Below are 20367 nucleotides of genomic sequence, written 5' to 3' on the forward strand. Positions count from 1 at the left end.
GAGAGAGCAATGTTTGCAAGTGGACAAGCAGCCAAAAGCAGCCGGGCCACAGGGCTCTGCACCCTCCTGCCCCTCTGGCTCCCCCCCACCCAGGACCCTCTCCAACCCCTCTGCTCCTACGGCTGCTCACAGCCAGGGCTCACCCCGAGCTGTTGCTGTGCCCAGCTTGGCTCCTAGCACGGCTTTCCAACCAGGGTGGTCTCTACTCCTTCCCTCACCTCTTTCTTTGAGTATTTACTGGAAACATGTTTGCTTAGAGGGGAGGGTTGATCCTTTTTCACACAAAGCTCCCCTCTCTTTTCCCAAGAATTGTGTTCCTGAAATCATATTTTATTCCAGAGAAATAAAACACTGCTAAAACTAGTCTCAGAAAGTGAAGTAGCAGGGTTTCTTGGCTGTAGTCTTTCCCCTGTGTGGTCGTTATCTGCTCCAGAGAGCTGCCACTGGTTATTAGGATCCCTTGTTAAACCAGGGGTGCTCAGAGGCAGCCTGTGTCCCTGTTTCCGTAATGGGGTGCCTTTGCAGCAATTTCACCTTGCTTCTGTTATTTCTGCCATCCCAACATTTTTCAGACACAGTTCATTCTGGTTTCAAGGTATGTTAACCATAGCCTCCAGCTGCCTCTAGGTAAAAATCAAGGCAACAATATTTGCCAATAATACAAAGTTATTCTGGATAGTTAAAAGCAAACCTCTACTTTAAAGAACTACAGATATACTTTACTGTACTGCCTGACCAGAAAGCAAAATGTCAGGTCACATTCAGTGTAGAGGAAGTGGTGCTCAAAAGGAAACCAAATCCTACCTTCATATATACACCAATAGACTCTGAATGGACTGAGATTAACCCTCAGGACTGAGATTTTTTTTTTTTTTTTAATTATAATACATAGACCACTAAAATATCAACTCAGTGCTTCACAGATGATAAAAAAGCAGTTAAAAATCCAGAAATTTTTACAAGGAATTAGAAAACACAATCGTGTCAGTATGCTGGTGTAGCAAACTGTGATTCAGCTGCACCTTCAATGCACTGCAGATCTGGTATAGCCCCCATTTGCCCTCATGTAAAAAAAGGTACCTGAATCCTAGAGAATACTTCAGGTGACCACATGGATTAAAAAAAAAAAAAAAACAAACAAAACTATACAAAGGTATACATCAGACAAGGGATGACTAAATATATTAGGGACTCCTCAACCTGGAAAAGAGGGGCTATGATGAAGGTGTACAAGACCAAGAGTGGTTGGAGACACCAGGTAGGGATCCATTGTTTTTTCTTATCACCTGCCAGAACTTGGGGGCATCAAATGGGGTGGTGTCAGGTTTGAACAAAGGTTAAGCACACTTAGTATACAATGTCTTGGATGTTAAAAACTCTGCCTGGGTTAAAACTGAAACCAGACAAATTTACAGAAGAAATACATCAACAGGTGTTAGATGCAAAGGAAATCCCTGAAATGCAAATTGTTGGGGTGTACGGGGATTCCTGAGCTTGCTTTCCCTGTCCCTCTGCTCTTTCCCAGCTTTCCACTGATAACTGAGAGGTGATGAGACTAACTCAGCCTTCAGCCTGATTTATTCTTGTTGGTTTTACGTCCTTTTGGATTTTATGTCTTTATATTATACTGCTGCATAGTAACAAAGCAAAGTCTCCTCCAGACGGACACTGAAGCATTTCAGTGAGTGGCACAGTTTCCCCAGCAGCAGCAGCAGCCACCACAGCAGCAGCAGTAGCCTGGTGCAGAGCACAGCATGTCTGGTGTGAGCCTGGCAGCCACCTGCACCACCACTGCCTGCTCTGGTGACTCTGCACCCTCTGCTTAGCACCCAAAGAGCTGCAAGAGCCCTTTGGAAGGTTTAATTACATCCAAAGTTCATTGAAAGTAATTTAGGATCTCACAGCATTTTCACAAGCCATTCTGTTTCCAACTACTTGGTTTCTGCAGGCCGAGGTATAGCATAGAGTGATGCAGGCAGCTTGCCAGTACCAAAATCAAGCTGGCCCAGCTGGAGGCTGTGTTTTCCTGAGCCTCAGGTGAGGCTCTGGCTCTGTGCTTAACCTCTGTACCATGATAATGCCCAGGAAGAATGAATGCAGTGTAAATTGCAGCATTTTAAGTCCGAAAAGGATGAATTCATATTGCAGATGCACCCAGTAAGGCCAGAGAGCTCCCAGTTCATGCAAGAGGCAGGTGATTTTGACTCTAAAATCCAGGATAAGTGGTTGTGGCAGCTCCCAAGCTGGCTGCACATCTGGGTGTCACCAAGCATGCGACAACAGCCAGTACTGCACTGCATATGTTGCCTCGGAGAACTTCAGCTACACGGCTACAAGCAAGCAACAAAGCTTCAACTTCCTTAATTCTGTGGCACTCAGATTTAGATTTAGATGAGACAAACCTTAGGTAGGAGCCCAGTCAAGCTCCCTCAGGGCATGAATGGAGCCTATGGACTCTGGGAGCAAATGTTTTCATAGGCAACTCAGTCTTCCAAGGCCAGCAATCCCTTCCAGATATTCTTCTTTACTATTCAAGCCTTTTCCATCATTTTTCCACTTCATGCCATCTGCTTAGTTTCTGCTGGTTTAGGGGTGGTTTTTTTTCTGGGCTACAGAGCTACCACTACCTGCTATGGAGGAGGGATTCCAAAGTCTGGAATGGTAACCTGGTAGCTGGAGCTTCAGGGGAAACTACTTGCTAGGTCATTGCACTGGCTGATTTTCTCTATTTAAAAATATTGATCAATTAGCTTGCAAAATTAACATGATTAGAGTTGCATTTTCTTCCATAAGAGAACAAGTCATATTATATTGTTAATAATAAAGGCAGGATAAAAATCTGTACACAATTCTGGGTGGTTTTCTCACACTTTGAATCTGTTGCCTCACTGAAAAGATGATGAGATTTAAGCCATTGCTAGTTACAATGCATGTGTGGACAAATACTATTTTTATAGAAACAAAGATCTTTGTTGTTTTGATGTTGTTTACTGGGGTGTTTCCACTGTGGTCTCCACTTAACCTTGATACTGTGTAGTGAGCCTGTGCTCTTCTGTTTCCTCTGAGCAGAGCTGCTTCTATGCTTTACTGCACCACAGCCACCAACAGAAAGTGAAAGCGTTGCGAGCTTCTCTAAGTCATAAGAGCTTCAGGACATCTGTCTTTCTCTTTTGCTTTTCTAACTGAGATCTCACTCTCCTCAAAGTAAGCGGATAGAGAAAATGGATAAGTTACACAAGATGCTGGATTTCTGCATCCGCCACCAGACCGTTCTGGGTTACAGCATCGTGTCCCTGCTGACGGCTGCCAGCGAGCACATCTTCTCATCTGTGGTGTTCAAGTGTCCCTGCAATTCTAAAAACATGCTGTACGGCTCCGTCTTCCTCATAGTGCCTGCCTTCATCCTCTTTCTGCTTGGCTACATGGTGAACGCCAGGACGTGGCGCCTGCTGACAGGCAGCTGCCCCCCGGAGAAGCGCTGCAGCTGCAGCCCCTGGGGAGTCTGCGCCCGCTACTGCCTTGTCCTGGTGCCAGTGACAGCCAGAGCCTCGGTGGCCCCCCTCACCTGGATCGCTGTGGCCCTGCTCAGAGCCAGCTTCTACGAGTGCGCGGCCAGCGGGAGCAGCCTGATAAAGAACCTTGTGTGTAAAGATAAAGGACTGGAGTGCCACAAACTGATGGTCAAGTTACCCTGCGATGAGAAGTTATCGGAGAAGATATCGAGTGAATTCCTCGCCCTTCAGGCACAGTCCCAGGTAAAGCCTCGCCACTCTTCACCCCACAGGCTTCAACCCTGACTGCTCAGTGCATGTGCCTGCTGGGGACTGTAAACCGTCCTCTCTCATGCTATATAATTTACAAAAGTACACGATTAGCAAAAAAATCATTAGCAAAAAGACACTAACAGAAAGGTAGCAAGTGCATATTTATGCTATTTGCTGGGTTTGCATGGCAATAGTTTGGCACTGTTATTTACAAAACCTCTTTCAAATCTGGGCAGGGAATCAGCCTAGAGACTAGGACTTTCCACAGCAAGTTTTCTTCTCTTTTAACTTAGTCATGGTGCGAGTTCTCTTTTTGCACTTTTACCCCTCTAAATAGCTCAAACTTCTGTAAAGACACATTAGCTGAGGGGAAGCTGAGGTCACGAATAAAGAAGAAGCTGATGTCTCCTTGCAACAGAGACCTGGCAAGTGAAACAAATACAGGCAGCTTGTTTGACCACAAATCTCAGCGCTTGAACCTATTAATAATTTCACACTTGTATTCTCAAAGAATGCTTAATATATGTATCTGGCTTGTTAAGTTTCCTTGTGCTGAAGGAAAACCGCATGATCAAAAAAATAGCCCTTGTGGGTGGATTTTTTTTGTTTGGAGTGAAATGAAACCCCGAAATTTTGGCAGCACTCCAGTTTTGTTTCTGGGTTTGTTTGGTTGTCATCTTAACTCCAGTAAAAAAATCAGGCTTTATCATTTTTTCTCAGGAAAACATGGTTAATGAACTTAAGTTTATAAGAAATTATAGTTACTTGGAATTTTATAAGTCCTTGTTTAGTACAAATTTGTTAAATATTTAGCATGCTGCTTTCTCCAAGAAAAAAGCTGTAAAGGGGCAAATTCTATACCATTGAATTCAGGTAGGGTAAGAAAGGAGAAAAAGCAAGGCAGACTGACTGTTACTGATACTGCAATGGCATCTAAAGAAAACCCAACAATCAAACAAAATCAGAAAAAGTGTGAGAGCATTTTTATTACTGTTCATTATTTTTAATGTGTGATCTACTTTCAGCAAAATTAAGAACCAAAAAGAACACAAATTCATTTCTCTTTAACACTCAATGTTTTTCACTTCAAAAAATAATCAGCCTGAGGTGAAAGGGGGTGCTGTGAGATCTCTGCCTGGAGCTTCCAGCTTAGTACCACTGGGTACTGGAGGGACCAGCATCTACTAGAACCCGCTTTAGGTGGGGCCTCAGACCTATCTAGGGATGTTAAAATCATGTATAAAACAAGAATGAATTTCCATATTCCATAGTCAAATCCATGTCCTGACTACCAAACATACAGGACACAACTTTTCCTGTGTGCTGTGGCAACTGGCTATTTTTTTGCAGGCTCAGACATCAGGGAGAGGAGGTACTTTCCAAGAACAGATAAAACACAGGCAAGTAGGTCTAATTCGCAGCACCAGAGGTGGACAGAGTGATTCTGCACCCTCTGCACTATAAATCTGACCAGAACTGTAGAAACTGCTGGTCAGTATATCTTTGGTCTTAACTTTGAAGTTAAGAAAGCTGGATATAACTGAGGAAAGAACTTCACCTTGTCTTTTTTTTGGTATTCATCCTCAGTCCTACAAGATCAGCCCAGGGATGCAGAAGCTCTGTAAGTCTGGCTGAACTGTGTGCATGGGTTCCTCTCTTTCTGCAGCAAAAAGATTGTTACAGGCACTCCAGGGTGTCTTTGCTTACAGTTTTTGTGGTTTTGCTTACGGTTTTTGCTGCAATGTTAAGTTCTATACTCCCACATATCACCCTGCAAAACCACCATTAACCCATCTATCTCTTTTCCAAGCTGATAGGATGGTTCCTGATAGCCAGCATCATGACTGTGGCACTGATTTCAACATGTATCAACCGCTGTTGCTCCCCGGTTAGCTATCTTCAGCTCAAGTTCTGGAAAATTTACTTGAAAAAGGAACAGGAGCTCTTTGAGATCAAGGCTAAAGAGCATGCAGCCAGGCTGGCAGAGATAAATATGAATTGCTTTTTTGAAGCCACTGACCCAGCACCGTTTCAGACTCCCAGCAATGAAGACTGGCGGAAGATTTCATTCTTGTATACCTTCAATTCGCAAGAGCAGTATTACAGCATGATACACAAGTACATTAGTACAAACAGAGGCAACAGCGTCAGATTCGGGCAAGGAGATCAGAATCCCCCTGGTTTAGGATTTGTGGATGAAGCAAATGCAAGCGAATCAGGATTTTAATGAAACAAATCCTTTGCAACACCTGCAGTATTTTAACCCTGCTGATATAGGAAGAGTCTTATTCTGTGCTCTTACTGAAATCTATGTGAATTGTATGTAAAATCTGATAGTTGTGACCCTCAGCAGATTTGTTTTTAAATACACTTTATTACTTTTGCTTAAGTATATTTCAATAAATACATCTGTCATGATCGGAGCTTTCATATCTTGTTGTTCATTAAGAAGAGCCACATGTGTAAAATAATCAGCATCCACAGAGATGTGAGCATGTACTATGTCAAATTATTACCAAACGTCTTAAGGGCATTTGGCAACTGGAGTGACAATACCAAACCATCGTACCTGGCGGTATCAAAGACACAAAAAGGAATGGAAGTTTTGATCAGAAATTCAGCTTACTTTATAAGCTCTCACTAGACAAATATATCTTCCAGTGGAGCAAGCTGTAGACTAAAATATTTACTTTCAGTCAATTAGTTTCTCAAGGCAAGGACCATATCTTTTAAAATCTGGGAAGCAATTACCATTTTGGAGCTACCTGTGCATAACAAAGGAGCCCATTGGAATGACTTCAGCTGCTTATCAGTCTGAATAGATGAGCAAAAAGATTCCAGCCATTTTACCCCTACCTGCTCAGCAGCTCTAGGTAATAACAGTGAAACTAAAAACTTCCATGGTGGTGAATTTTCTCTCCTGCTGCCTGATCTTGATCACCTTTTGAAGCAGGCCTTCTTAATTAGCGCTACTGCTCATTTGCTGTAATTGCAAGGCTCTTTAATGGAAAAAAAGTAGGCAATTGAATGCTTCAGAGAAAACACATCAACAATAAACTTCATGGGTTTATTCCATTTAAATATTTTAATCCTCTTTTTTTTTTTTTTTTTTTTTTTTTTTTTTCAGAAAAATGCATAATTATTATGGGGTTTTAAATATATATATATTACATATAGGATTTTGGCCCTGGCATCAGTACCTAAGCTATACCTGGATGTCCCTGCCAAATACAGTATTTAACTTGATCCAGAATGGCGTCTAAGTGCAAATTAGAATGTCTTGAGAGGTTAGGCTTATGCATAACTTGGCAGTATAGGCGAAGCTTATATCAACAAACATTTTTAACACAGCTACATACTTAGGGACATTACAAATCCACAATCCATATTAGCAAATAATAATGTTCTTATCAAAGAACATCTAATTATAGGAAACAAAAATACCAGTTTTGAGTGAAGAGTTCAGTTTTTCTCTGAAAAGCTTTTTTTACAAGAGCATTTTAAACAGATGAGTCAGATTGTTTGGTCCAGGCTGTCCTTTCATTCCTCACAGAAATCTTCTCTTTCTAGACAGTAAACTCTAACTTGGAAACTATTCAGGCAGACAGAGAGGAATCCCATTAAGTTGTTTGTTACATTTTCCAAGGAAGAAGGAAGGGAAGAGCCTATTTTAACTAGCTGAATATAACTAGCTTGGAAGCTTCATTCTTATTATAAACTGAAAATAAAGCATATAAAGGGAGAAAAAACCAATTCTGTATATAGAAAAGAATTTTTAAAAGCATTAATTTTATCACAGAGTCACTGGATTCCTGAGTGCTCTTTTCCCTTCAGAAACCTGATGATAATAGAGTAACAAGTGTCCAATTTGTTACTTGTGCCTCCAGGAAGCATGGTTCAGTTAAAAATGTTTCATTTTACCTCTGGTATTGAAGAGTGCATTTGTTCATTGACATCTGGAGAAAGATAAATCTACTCTGGAATGTCATAAGTGGAAGGGAAACAATGTCCTGGTTTCATTTTAATCAGTGCCAAAACATTCTTTGACGCAGTGGGGCCAGGCTTTACCTTAGAGATATAATAAAATACTTCAGGATGGACCGAAGGTCTCCAGGAACAAGCCATGCCCTATTTCATTTCCTGGTGAGAAGCTGCAGTTAAAACACCCTCAGAATATGTGTTAATCCTTCAGCTGCCTCTGGGTGGGCTTTTGCCACTTCCCACTCACGGTCACAACTGCCAGGGTCATTACCAAAGCTGCCTCAGCTCTCTGGGGAAGACACAGAGACAGCACTTCTAATTAAAATCAATGAGCAAAGGCTTCAAATGGGAGTGCAAGACATACCTTCAAGTTTGCTGGCAGCGATGGCAGTCTATTTTTCACAGCTAATATGACTTTTGGGAGAAGGAAAAAAAAATATGTATAAGGATAGAAGCAGATGTTTATATACTGTTTTTGTATGCAGTCATATTTGAATTTTGATTTTTCCTCACCTTTATGTAACATTCATATCTTCTGTATGTAATTACATTTATAAGGAAGGAAATTTCAAAGAGAAGCTTAAGCACACTTGTGAGTGTTTCATTAGACACATTCAGAAGAAGGGCCTACACTAAAATAAGACACTGAGGAACACTGTGAATATGCTACCAAGTGAGACAAGCAAAAAACCTGTATGTGCATTAGGTAGCTAATGTCAGCAACTAATGCTAGTGTGGGGCACTGTTTTTTCTATTATTACCATTTTTCTACCTAACATTTACTTACTCCACCTTTAGAACACAATGGACAAGGTGATCCAGTGTAAGAAGAAAATACAAAAAAACACTAACAGCAAAGCACATGTGCACTGAGCACGTCTGCCCAGACCCTAGCTGAGCCGAGAGGAATGATTGCTGTATGACCAGACGCACAAGCAGGATATGACATGAGTATGAACTAGCACGCAGCCTAGTCTGGCAGTCTCATGTTGCCCCTTGACTTGATCTTAAATCTGTGCTGCCTTGAGTTGCTCAGGCATTTCCGCTATATATTCATTTTCATGGTGGAAATTTATCCTTCAAAACTTACCATGTCCAAGTAGAAGTAAAGATTTCCTTGGGCTGTTTATTCTGAAATGCTGAAACCTAAAGAAACAGCTCTGATGTCCTACATGGTCCATCACTGCAATGTTTGACATAGAAGGAAGGGGAGGAAGCCTTGGCCACACCAAAGTCAGTGTGGCAAGACTGCAAAGGCCCCAGGATGACACTAATGGTCCTTGCTTTAAAAATGTAATATCCATCCTTGACTTTGCTGGCTAATGTCTGCGGGCAGAAAATCTTTTAACAGGACTGAATACACAGAAGTCAGCCTACATGTCACTGCAATGTGGTGACTGATGTTTTTTTAACTGGCACAGACCTCAACAGAAAATATTACCATAGGTGTGTGCATGCACACACACACATTCGCGTGCAAGTCTAATGCAAGAGAAGTTTAAGTAAGAATCATAGAATCTTTCAGGTTGGAAAAGACCCTTGGGATCACTGACTCCAACCATCAGCCCTACTCTACGATGTTCTCCCCTACACCATATCCCCCAGCATCTCATTTGAATGACCCTTAAACACATCCAGAGACACTCCACCACTTCCCTGGGCAGCCTATTCCACTCTCTGACCACTCTTTCTGTGATTTTTTTTTTCCTAATGTCCAGTCTGAACCTCCCCTGTTGCAGTTTAAAGCCATTCCCCCTCGTTCTGTCACTAATCACCTGTGAGAAGAGACCAGCACCAACCTCTCTACAATGTCCTTATCAGAGAGTTGTAGAGAGTGATGAGGTCTCCCCTCAGCCTACTCTTCCTCAAACTGAACAGTCCCAGCTCCTTCAATCACTCCTCATAGGATTTGTACTCCAGGCCCTTCACCAGCTTCGTTGCCCTCCTCTGCACTCGCTCCAGCACCTCGATATCTCTCTCTTACTGAGGTGCCCAAAACTGGACACAATACTCCAGGTGTGGCCTCACCAGTGCAGAGCACAGGGGGACTATCACCTTCCTACTTATGCTAGTAAGAGAATTGTATCTTGCAAAACAAGGACAGTATATATAGGCTATTCACTTTCAGGATAATTATAAAAAGAGAGAATATTTGGTTGGTAGGATGTGGCTTGAAAAAGGAAAAATGGCCACTGCCTTGTAAAGAACCTTTTTGTGGTCAGCCAAAGTTGCCATATGCCCATGTCAGCCAGCTGGGCATAACCTGAAAAAAACTGCACTGAGGGCTCCTGCACAGGCAGTGAAATCAGGCAAATTCCGCAAGACCTTTCAGCCCTGATCAGAGAAGTATTAAAAACAAATAGGGAGACTTGTTACTGGTTGTAACATGTTGTTACATGTTGCAACTAGTTATTAGTATCAAGTAACAGAAGTTGGGCTGAGCCCAAGGCTGCGTAATGAATAGCTTAGCTTTTGTTCTGTACAAAAAAAAATTGTTCTCTTAAAGCTCCATTACACTGTGCAAGCACTGTATGACAATGCTAAGACTAATGGAGAAGGATTATCATGAGGATTGTACAGAGCTGGTGGGAATGAACCCTGCTGCCCCCAAGGTAAGAGGTGCCCCTCACTTAGCAGGATTAAGAGGTAAACAGACCGAGGGAAAAATAGATGAGGGTACAAATCACAACGATAAAATCAGAATTAACTCTGGGCTTTGCTGAACTGAACTGAGGGTTTGCATTTCTTTAAAACAAGTGCTTTGGTTAGAAGGTGGTGAGCTGGCTTTGTGAACAGGGTACTGTGCTAGGATCTGAGGTTTTGTCCAACCCTTTTCCAGGTATCTTGCATTATACCAGCCAATATGAAACCTTTCCTATAACTCAGGTCTCTGTGAGGCTGCTATTTCTCTACCTTCCAGTCATGTTGTGGTAACAAGTCCACTGCCAAGGGGAAGATATACAATGGCCAGTGATGAAGGCCAGGTAAGAACAGGCACAACAACCAGCAAACCAGTTGTGTGGCAATCTCCGAATTTTTATTCGAGTTTCCTTAGATGAGTACAGATCCACAGCGACTATACATAAAATACACCATGCTTTGTTCAGTTTAATAAAATCAGTGTTCTTGAAGAGAAGACTGACTTGAAAAGGCGTTTACTGCCCGGCACCTTTCAAATGTGTGACTGGTGCAGTTGGCTCACCAAAGCCATTTTTACCCTGCATGTCTTCTTCAGAAACAGAAGGTGCATAATATCCCTCAGCAAGGGTTTCTCCCAGTATTTTTTTTTTCATTTATTTCTTCTGTGCTTTCTGTCTTCAGCTTTCCTTAAAAATGTAATTCCTATTTCTGTCACAGCATCACCCTTCAGCCTGTCCTGGAGGAAGGTAACTTCTGCTGGTAAGTGAACCTAGACAGAATCAGATCAGATCAGTTTAGCAAAGAAATGCCCAGTTTTCCCCCTCCTCCAGTATAAAGAACTTTTCCTCTCTCTCTTACCACAAGGGGACTCCCTTTGTCAGCTTTCATAAGGAACGGATTTCTAGATTGTTTTAAAGTATATTTCCCAATTAAGTTAATAAAAAGGGAGTTTTTACACACTGGAATTTGTATAATACATTACCCTTCATTCAAGTGCTTTGCATTCTTCCAGGAATTTAAATTGTGTACTTGATGATTTTGTGATCACATAATTTCCCAGTCATGTACCAATACTTATAATACTTTTATTAATTATTCCTATATCAGATACTATAATTGAGTGATGTACATATATAATACTTGTACATCTTTAATTTTCTTGAAACATAAGATTTACGATTAATTAGACATTGACAGAAAAATAAAGCAGCCCAAAAGTTATCTTTCAAGAAATGCCACAGAAGCTCTACAAATCAGTGACTTTCAAATGATGCCCTTTGCTTACTTTCATAAAAGTCTTAAATTTAAGAACAAAATTTGTAATGACATCTGATACACTTCTGATGCTTTTAACATTATACTCATCCACACTTTGTTCTCCCTTTCAGCAGGTGCTGCAGTAACCTAATAATATTATTTATCTTCACATATTTGTAAAGAATCATGGATGGCTATTACTGATTACACCTATGCAGGAAAATGAGACAAGCTCAAGGAGCAGCAGAGTCGTCCAGCATGCCCCCCTGGCTCTCCACATTATGTGTTAGCTGGCTGTCCGGTCCCACCTGGATTTTGCACCCAAGTCGGCCATGGAAGAGCCAAGCAGGGACAGTGTGGAGGTGAGCCAACCTATGTGCTTCTCTACCTCAGGATCCAGGATCAGTCTGACCCTCTTTTAATTTAGATATAGACATTTAATCTGAGAGAGAAGTTCAACACCACTAAATTTCCTTCATTTACCTGAGCAAGTCGCTTTTCTTTCCTGTGCCTCTGCATATTAACAAAGAATGGAGAAATCTGATGTGCACTTCCTTACCATTTCCAAGGCACCTCGAATCACCCCGCAAAGGAGGTTACAGTAGCAAAGTGATGCTCGTTCTGCTGGCAGCTCCTCCACAAAGTCCACTAGTGGGTTTTTGTCCAGGATTAAGGAGAATTCATTTCTTGCGGCACTACTGCAGCTCACAGTAGGGGTGACTCCAAGGTACATCTTGAAAGCAACCTGCAAAAGATGAAACTCTGATGCTTGAATCTGCTGTGTGCAAACCAGAGGTGAAACTTCAGGATGCAGCATTCTGTAGACCAGCTTTACCCCAAGAAAATAGGGAGAAGGGCTGGAGAGGCTGGAAATTGAACTAGATTTGTCTCTTCTGTGATCAGCTTGAGCGAGAGATGTAAATCCGGAGCTACGGGATATTCCAAGGAAGTACAGCAGAAGGCTGCTTATTCTGTCTTTGATGTTCCTACATTTACAACCCCACAGTGGTTTCACTGTTATCACTGGTCTGCTTTCAGTCATGTCACGCTCCCCTGGGACCATCAGCATCTCTGTTAAGTCCTTTACTACATTGCCGGCAACTTTGATAATTACAGCTCAAAAACTCCTGCAACTGATGAGTGTGTGTTTTAACTCCCATCTCCATCTGCTGTCACAAAAAGAAACAACCACCTGCCAAGAGTAAGACTGCCAAGACTGCAGACTTGATGATATAGAGCATTGCTTGCTTTCCTTCCACCACCAATGAACGTTACTGCAAATGTGCAACATCTGCTCTGCTAGTGGAGGGGTCCCCTGTGAGCGCGTTTCTCCAGACAGTGACATCATGGCGTTATCTAGACAGGGCGTATGCAGGCAGGCTAGCAGCAGGCTGCTCCTCCTCTGGAGAGCTTGCTCTCCCCTGCTGCACCACTACAGACTGCTACAACCAAAGATAAAGTGTCTTGATTTCTACCTCTTTAGTGAGTGTCAAACATGGATGGTTTCCAAGCAATGATGGCATTCTTTATTAACTGGAAAACTACTGTAGGTTACAGTTTTATGGCGCTGCTGACAATGGGAGGTGAACGTCTGTTTTCTCTTGTTGCTTTCAGATGCCCCTGCAGCAATGAAAACTTCAGGTACGGTTTGGTATTTCTCTTCTTCCCAGCTTTTGTTTTACTAATTATTGGATATTTCATCAATCGCAAGACCTGGAAACTTTTTACGGGCTGCTGGGTGAATCCCAGAAAAATATTCCCCAGAGGGAATATCTGCCATTTTCACTTTAAATGCTCTGGTAGCGCCAGTGATGTGGCTTTTTGTGGCTTTGCTCAATGGGACTTTTTATGAATGTGCCATGAGTGGCGTGAAAAATCCCGCCTATTTACGTGCAGTTTGCCTCAGCAAATCTACAAAGTGCTTTGAAGAGCTACACAAGGTAGCCTGTGACAGAGGCTCCATGACCTTTCCAGAAAGTGATGAACTGAAACGAACTCTTCAAGCACAGTCCCAGGTAAGAAAAATAAATAAAGAGCATTATGCAGTTTGTACTGCCTCTGTGATTTATCTGTGAAAGACTCCGATGTCAGATGCTCAGATAAAACCATTGGTTTCAAATAAGAAAAGTTTTGGCATGATGCAGCCTTGCAAAAATACAATCAATACATCTTTTAGTTCAGTTTGAGCTGTGCCATACTTCCTGGGGAGTCCCACTGACAGCAGGATCAGTAAGATCAGATAACTTAAATCTTTCTTCCTGAATGAAGATTGCTCTAAGGAGAAAAATACTGTTTAGGAGGCTGAATTAACAGATGTCACTCCATTAAAGGGGTCTGTCCAACTAAAAAATCGATATCACATTCTCCTATTTTCTACCATCATGACAACTGTAATGAAAACTTAGGTCACTAACAGTAGAAAAATGCTCGAAAATAAGATTTGTGACAGATTTATGTCTGCTTACATAACATGTTTCTGTTTGTGTTCTTCATGTTAATGATGCCAGATGACAGCATGGTTTTGTCCTACTTGGAGGAAGGAAGAAACACTAAAATAAAACAAGCAGAACATGCAAAGCTTAGATTGTATTACATTTTACTATATTCATGTGATACAGTTCTTCTCACCGCCTTGTAAAGGTAAATAAATTCAGAGACAAAAAAATCAAGACAAAAAAAAGAAAAAACAGGCTACAGAAAATGATTGAAAGATGATTGTCAGCAGGAAGGAAAAACACTCTGTGGAGCCAGAAAGTTTTTGTCAAGACATTTTTTTCCATCTGGAACCATTTCTTCCCCAAGAACCAGTTTTATTTTCAAGTCCTCATGCAAATAGGACTGGAATGAAGACAAAGCCTGCACTGCAGACAAATAATTTTATTTGAGAGCTTTAGAAGGAAATAACAAATACTGCTTAAGACTTTAAGTTGTATGTATAGGAAATACTGAAAGACTAGTGACTCACTTTATAGCATGAGAATACAGGGGTTCATTCTCCAAGCTGTAAGAAAGTGAAAAGCTGCTAAAAAGGCAGTTTCTCAAATACTCATAGAAATCATCAGTCAGCACAAAGTGACTAGAAAAATAAAAGAAAGTGAAGCTTTTCTTCCAGTCCATAAGAATAATTGTTTGTCAAGTTTCACTGTTTCACATATTTCCCTGAGGAAACATTCTATAGTCTCTCATCTTAATACAGATTTTTACTGGCAGTTATTTTTTTACCATCAGTGCAAGAGTTCACATGAGAAAAGTTACAGCTCTGCATATCATCACTATTAAAGCATGGCAAATCAGTTCCAGTTTAGATGGGTCTTGAAACCTAGCAGATTTGTTCCACACTGGAATTTGTTCCACTGTTTGAAAACAAGTAATTTTTTTGCAAATGTTTCACATTACAGTACAGTAGGTGGGTAAAACTATTGGCTAGGCCAGTGGCACGAGGCATGAAAAAAATTGTGTTCACACCTCTGCTCTCCTTAGAGGAGAACATCCCACAATAACAATTTCAAAGCACATTTTTCCGCCCTCAGCCCTTGCTTTAATCCTGGAAGTAACTCTTTCTTTTAAAATGTTCTTAACGGAATTTTGTCAAAGTCTGAACTTGCAACAAAAAAAAGTTGAGTGATGCTGGAAAAGCGTATTTCAACAAAGTTCTCTGAAAACACAACAATGATTTTTAATCAGTGTGTAGATGATCTGAGCTCTATTCCAGTGCCAACACAGACCTGCCAACACACAAGCTATTTCTTCTTTCTCATGCACTCTCCTCCCAGCATTCTCACAGGATTAGGCAAGAAAGTAATTTTAAAGCAGTTTTGGCATCAAAAATTATTTTCCACTATAAAGGGCTGATTCATCAAACACAAAAAAGTTCACAAGAATAGCATAGATTTCACTGAACCTCCTGGTAAAAGAATTGGGGAATGCTTTTTAAATTTCAAACCATCTTTTATATTTCTGTTACCTTATTAATGCAGTTGGTGTTTTGGGTTTTTTTAATTAAAAAGAAGTCTGAAAACAACACATCTAAAAATGGTCACAGTTTAAATGGTTGATTGAGCTGGGATAAAAGTTACTTACCTTTTTGGTTTTGGAGTTCATCACAATTCAGAATTGTGTCTTAATCCTAATTCTTCCTTGTGCAATTTTAGTTAATGCTTTCAGGAGATAGAAAACCATTTAGTGATTGTGGTATTTTATTCTCCCTAGGCACTTTTCCCTTTGTGTGACAGAATCCAGTGAGCCAGTCCAAGACACTACATGCCAGATGGTTATAGTTTTGCAATATACTCTCATCAATATCCTCTCTAAATTACCCAGATGCTACTCCTGATCTCAGGTCCACTATGTTTTCTGAATAGCTCTACTCAGCCATAACATTATTTGATTGATCACTTAGACCTCTCTTAGACTTTTCTTCATACACAGTCTTGTAGTTTAAGTCTGATTCAAGATCATCTGTCCCGAACCTGCCATTGCCGTTGCACTGGACATGTCTCTTCAGCTGTTATATGTGTTCCCTTTGTTGTAAAATAGGATGGAGAGGCAGCCAGACTCTAGTAAAAACCAATTTCTCTTGAGTGTTTTATCTTCCACTGTAAAAACCAACCAGCTTTTGCCTTCCTGAAAAGAAGACATCAAGATGAGTGCTACTAAGAATCCTCAATCTTGACATCTTCTGCTTCCCTTTGGTCCCCATATGGTCACTCCATTAACGCTAATGCCAGGCACCAAGTGCAAACTGGGATACGATGCCCATAGTGGGGTCCCAAGAGGAGTGGCAGGCCCACTGTACAAAGTGCAGTCACTCTGTCAGACACTCTTGATTTAAGTAGCATTTTTACTTGAGCATTTTTAACCTGAAACTCCTTTCTTTTTTTTTTTTCCCCCAGATTTTAGGCTGGTGTGTGATAGCTACCACAGCTCTTCTGTCCCTGCTAACCACTTGCTGCGTCAGCTGCCAGTCGAAAGTCGGCCACCTCCAGCTCCTGTTCTGGAGGGTGTATGCAGAGAAGGAGAAGGAGCAATGGATCAGATTTTCCAGCTGTATGCCACCAAACTGAGCGAGAGAAACCTGCAGTGCCTTTTTGAGAACAAGGAGCCAGAAGAGTTTCCCTTGCCAGATTTTCAGGAGTGGGAAGCTGCCTCCCAGCTCTACTCTTTCAGCAGTAGCAAACAGCATTACAGCACAATTCACAGGCTAGTTGAAGAAGGCCCGAAAGAAATCAAAGTGGAAAGACAGACAGTTCTAGACTTCGTAGACAGAAGGGAAATAAAATAGATCAAGTATGTTTTCAGCTTTTTAGTATCTTGATAATATAGCATACTTCTAGCTGGTTTCATGTCTATGTTTTTTTCACAATGGCCTCTTTCTTCTTCATGACATTCTCTCCCAGTTACAAACTTGCTCCAAAAGGATGGAATGAAATTACTTCCCTACATCAGTGAAAAGGCTGCAGTCCTCCATGGCACCCAGGGTTCATGCTCTACTAACGACACTGGCTCTGGATCAAGAGCTGACAGCAAAAAGAGATGAATACTGACTTCTACAAGAGGGTTTTAACTATACCCTATGTAAAAGGCACTATAGTATGCTCATCCTATGTAAATGAAGAGGCTATCAGAAAGCAACACCATTTAAAAGGTATGAATATAATAATAGATGTGTGTGGCCTTCTGACAGCCCACAAAAAGTAAAGGTTTTGCTTCCAGGTCATTTCCAAGCCATTTGCAGGTACAGCATTGTTTTGACGCATCAGTGGTCACTCAAGGCATCTCAGTGTCTGCACCTAGAACACTACAGATGGTCATGGTGAACAGCCTTGGTCTTCTAGTCCCTGAGACATCTACCTGGGACATGGGGCAGTGACTTCCACTGACAGTGAGGTGCCAGGCAGTTTTTTAGACAAACCTTACAGCCAAAGTGTAGGGTACCAAGAGCTTGAAACTTTTGTGGGTTTGTTAAAAAAGAACATGCTATTTTGAAACATAATCAGTAGTTGTTAGTGCTTTGCTACAATAATGAAAATGCATCAATGATATTTTGCCTTCATAGAGTACTTGGTATTATCTTCTCCAGATAATTTCTCTTTGTAGAGGTATAAAGCTCCTGTTCTGAGTGGGTTTTGGACACAGGATGCATCCTGTAGAGCTATGTAACACTGTTTGTACTGGGCCTACAACCATTGCATGACAGAGGGCATGGAAGGAAATTCCACGTTTTAAGGCAAGAAAATATTTTTGCAGCAGGCTGATTTTCATTTTTCTGAATAAATTAGGAAATTTGTCTGGAACTGGCAGAGAATGCAGGTGAGGTGACTGCATGATCAGTGCTTCTGCGCTTCACCCCAAGAGCCCTATGCTTTACTTGGAATTCATCACATGGCTCTCACACAGCTTGTCCAGAGTCTCTGCTGTCTAAAAGGAGAACAAAATTTCTGCCAAGTTTCTTCCCCTGGGGTGACTGGGCAGGCTTTTATACAGCATTTTACTGCCAGTCTCCCCAAGACTGCAAAGAATCCTATTTCTGCTCTGCTTGAATCAGGCTCTTAACAACAAACCAAGGTACTCTGCCCAGCTGTTCTCATACTCATTACACTTCCTCAGCAGAAAAAAATATCTATCTGCATTTACAGACCATTACTCTTTTAAAAATAAATGTCAAGAGCTAATTCCACTGCATGCTTAGAATTTTCTCTCTGTGTTTTGAAGAATTTGTCATCTTTGAACAAAGCTTTTAAAGTTTTTTACTCCAGCTGACCCACCATGCAGCAGACTTCGAACATGTTATATGCCTAAATGTACCTGCTGCAGCAGAAAGCACAGAGGTAACACTGACAAAATGAAAGTCACAACAACAGGCATGTCTGACACCATGTCTGGCACATATGCATTTTTCTGCCAAGGCTCCTCTCCCAGTATAGCAACTATTTAATTCAAGGGTATATGTCCCTCCCTATTTGTCTGCTTTTCTCTATCAGAGATGCCCCAACATCTACTGCCCAGTCCCAACTCACCTTCTCTCTATATGCAAGGGGAGAGACCACTTAACAGGATGCCCCCCCTGCCTGGGCCAAACTTCCCTTCCCAAAGCTATCTTTCCACCTCCCTCCTCACTGGTACAACAGAAAACCAAAGCAAGTTGGGATGCAAAGGGGAGGATGCTAAGTAGGTCAATGAGCTGATCAAGGAATATGGGAAACAAGTGGGTTGATGGAAGGATGAGGTCTCCACCGTGATATAAGAGCTGGGATCCAGATGCAAAAGCATAGCTGGTAGAGGTGGGAAGACAGAGGGTTACCACTTTGGGTGTTTAGCACCCTCTTTTTTTCCTCAGGAGAAAGTTTAAAGCTCTGCACCTGAGTATTCAGGACCACCTGAAAGAGGAGTGTTTCCCAACCTGGCCTCCTCCTTCACTGTGGAGGGGCCAAACCAAGGTGCATTATCCTCTCCTCATCTTCACCCTGCTTCATGTTTGCAGGTAACTCATGTTGAGAGTGTCCCCACCTCTAAGAGCAGCTGCTGAACACTTAGTGCTGCAACATGTACATGGCAGGAGCCAAAGTCTCACCCTGACCTTCATTCCTTAGGGCTGTGTTACTCTAACTGTGTTGTCTTACCAAAATGTCTGTGACTTAATGCAATTGCATGTGGATTCTGGTATGCCACTATAAAAAACAAAAGCCAGTTTGAGCCTATGCTTTCAACTGAAGTCTGGTTTTGGCAAATCTAACCCTGTCCTTCAAGCAGCTATCTCAAAAGCTGTTTTGTATCAACATTGTCCCTGAAATAAATTTCAGCAGCTACTATAGCAGCTCAGAAAGAGGCAAAGACTATTGTCAACACTATCCAAAACAAACTGGGGAAAAAAAACAAAAAGCAAAAACCAGCAGAATCATAATTTTCTCTTGGAAAATTTAGATTTTGCACTGACTCTGATGTGCATCAAAATATGAGTTCACAAATAAACAGGAAAATTCTGCTCAATTCTCTGTGCTTTGTCCCTTAATTTACTACTTCTTCTCTGTGAGAAACCATTTTTTTCATTTAAATTCTCTTAACTCTTCTTCTGCTACACATCTGCTCCTCCATCAAACTTTTAAGTCTTTGTTGCAAGAACAAAAACTGGTTAAGTGTTCTAGGCTCTCATATGCTTTCAATTTAGTTTCAGCTGTAATATGCATTATGGTATGACAAATCTGTCCAAATTCTATTGTTAAAATTTCCTGTGTAAAAGAGAACTTGCATGGAAACTATGCAAAACCAGTAGCTGGTTTGCAATGGAGCACCAAATTAAGGCAAAACTGCAAAGAGCTATCAAGTGAAAACTGTAAAAAAGTGTCAGCAGAAAAATAATTTAAGTACATAGATAAGTAATTCCATTAATAGATATGAACACTGTTTTCAAAAACAGACTATGACTGGACAGGAGTTCCTTTAAAACTACCATACACAACTCAGAGAGTAAAACCAAAGGTCCTTTCAAACTTTCTTTGTGACTCCAAATGACAAGGAAGTAAAATGAATGAGCGGTTTTGAAAGTTGCATCCATAGATCTGTCTCGTTTCTACCTATATGAAATGGAAGAAAAAATATCTATTCTTTTTTGAGTACACAGGCACAATATCAAAATGACACCCATATAAAGCAAAATCTCTTCAAAATGTCACTTGCAACTCTATGGGATTATGTATTACTAATGTCAAACAAGAAATCTATGCAGTCA

At 41.2% G+C, this 20367-nt stretch overlaps 3 protein-coding genes across 4 annotated transcripts in view; 2 read left to right on the plus strand and 1 right to left on the minus strand.

Annotated features, from left to right (window-relative positions):
* The first annotated feature begins 3175 nt into the window (after positions 1-3175).
* On the plus strand, positions 3176-6075 carry CALHM6 (calcium homeostasis modulator family member 6). The gene is made up of 2 exons (XM_026845524.1): positions 3176-3755; positions 5575-6075. Exons 1-2 carry the CDS (start codon positions 3222-3224, stop codon positions 5989-5991), a joined length of 951 nt encoding a protein of 316 aa, XP_026701325.1. The 5' UTR covers positions 3176-3221; the 3' UTR covers positions 5992-6075.
* Positions 6076-10903: 4828 nt separating this feature from the next.
* Positions 10904-20367, minus strand: part of TRAPPC3L (trafficking protein particle complex 3 like) — a 30395-nt gene continuing 20931 nt past the window's right edge. For both annotated transcript variants that reach the window (XM_026846259.1, XM_026846258.1), the window contains exons 4-5: positions 12202-12387; positions 10904-11154 (exon numbers count right to left, since the gene is read on the minus strand). In XM_026846259.1, the coding sequence (XP_026702060.1) occupies positions 11035-11154; positions 12202-12387 (306 nt within the window). In that variant the 3' untranslated portion in view covers positions 10904-11034. The remainder of the gene's footprint in view (positions 11155-12201; positions 12388-20367) is intronic.
* CALHM5 (calcium homeostasis modulator family member 5) lies at positions 13005-19498 on the plus strand. The gene is given in 4 exon segments (XM_026846257.1): positions 13005-13424; positions 13426-13657; positions 16535-16667; positions 16670-19498. Coding segments are annotated over 4 exon segments (906 nt in total). The 5' UTR covers positions 13005-13137; the 3' UTR covers positions 16924-19498.

The sequence above is a fragment of the Athene cunicularia genome (assembly GCF_003259725.1).
Source record: "Athene cunicularia isolate RWA chromosome 3 unlocalized genomic scaffold, athCun1 chr3_part1, whole genome shotgun sequence".
NCBI classification, from domain to species: Eukaryota; Metazoa; Chordata; class Aves; order Strigiformes; family Strigidae; genus Athene; species Athene cunicularia.

What these genes read in the sequence shown, in the direction of transcription:
- CALHM6 (XM_026845524.1), top strand. Translation starts at nt 3,222, where the DNA reads ATGGATAAGTTACACAAGATGCTGGATTTCTGCATCCGCCACCAGACC. An exon ending in CCCTTCAGGCACAGTCCCAG is followed by an intron (nt 3,756 to 5,574) that starts GTAAAGCCTCGC and finishes CTCTTTTCCAAG; the next exon opens with CTGATAGGATGGTTCCTGAT.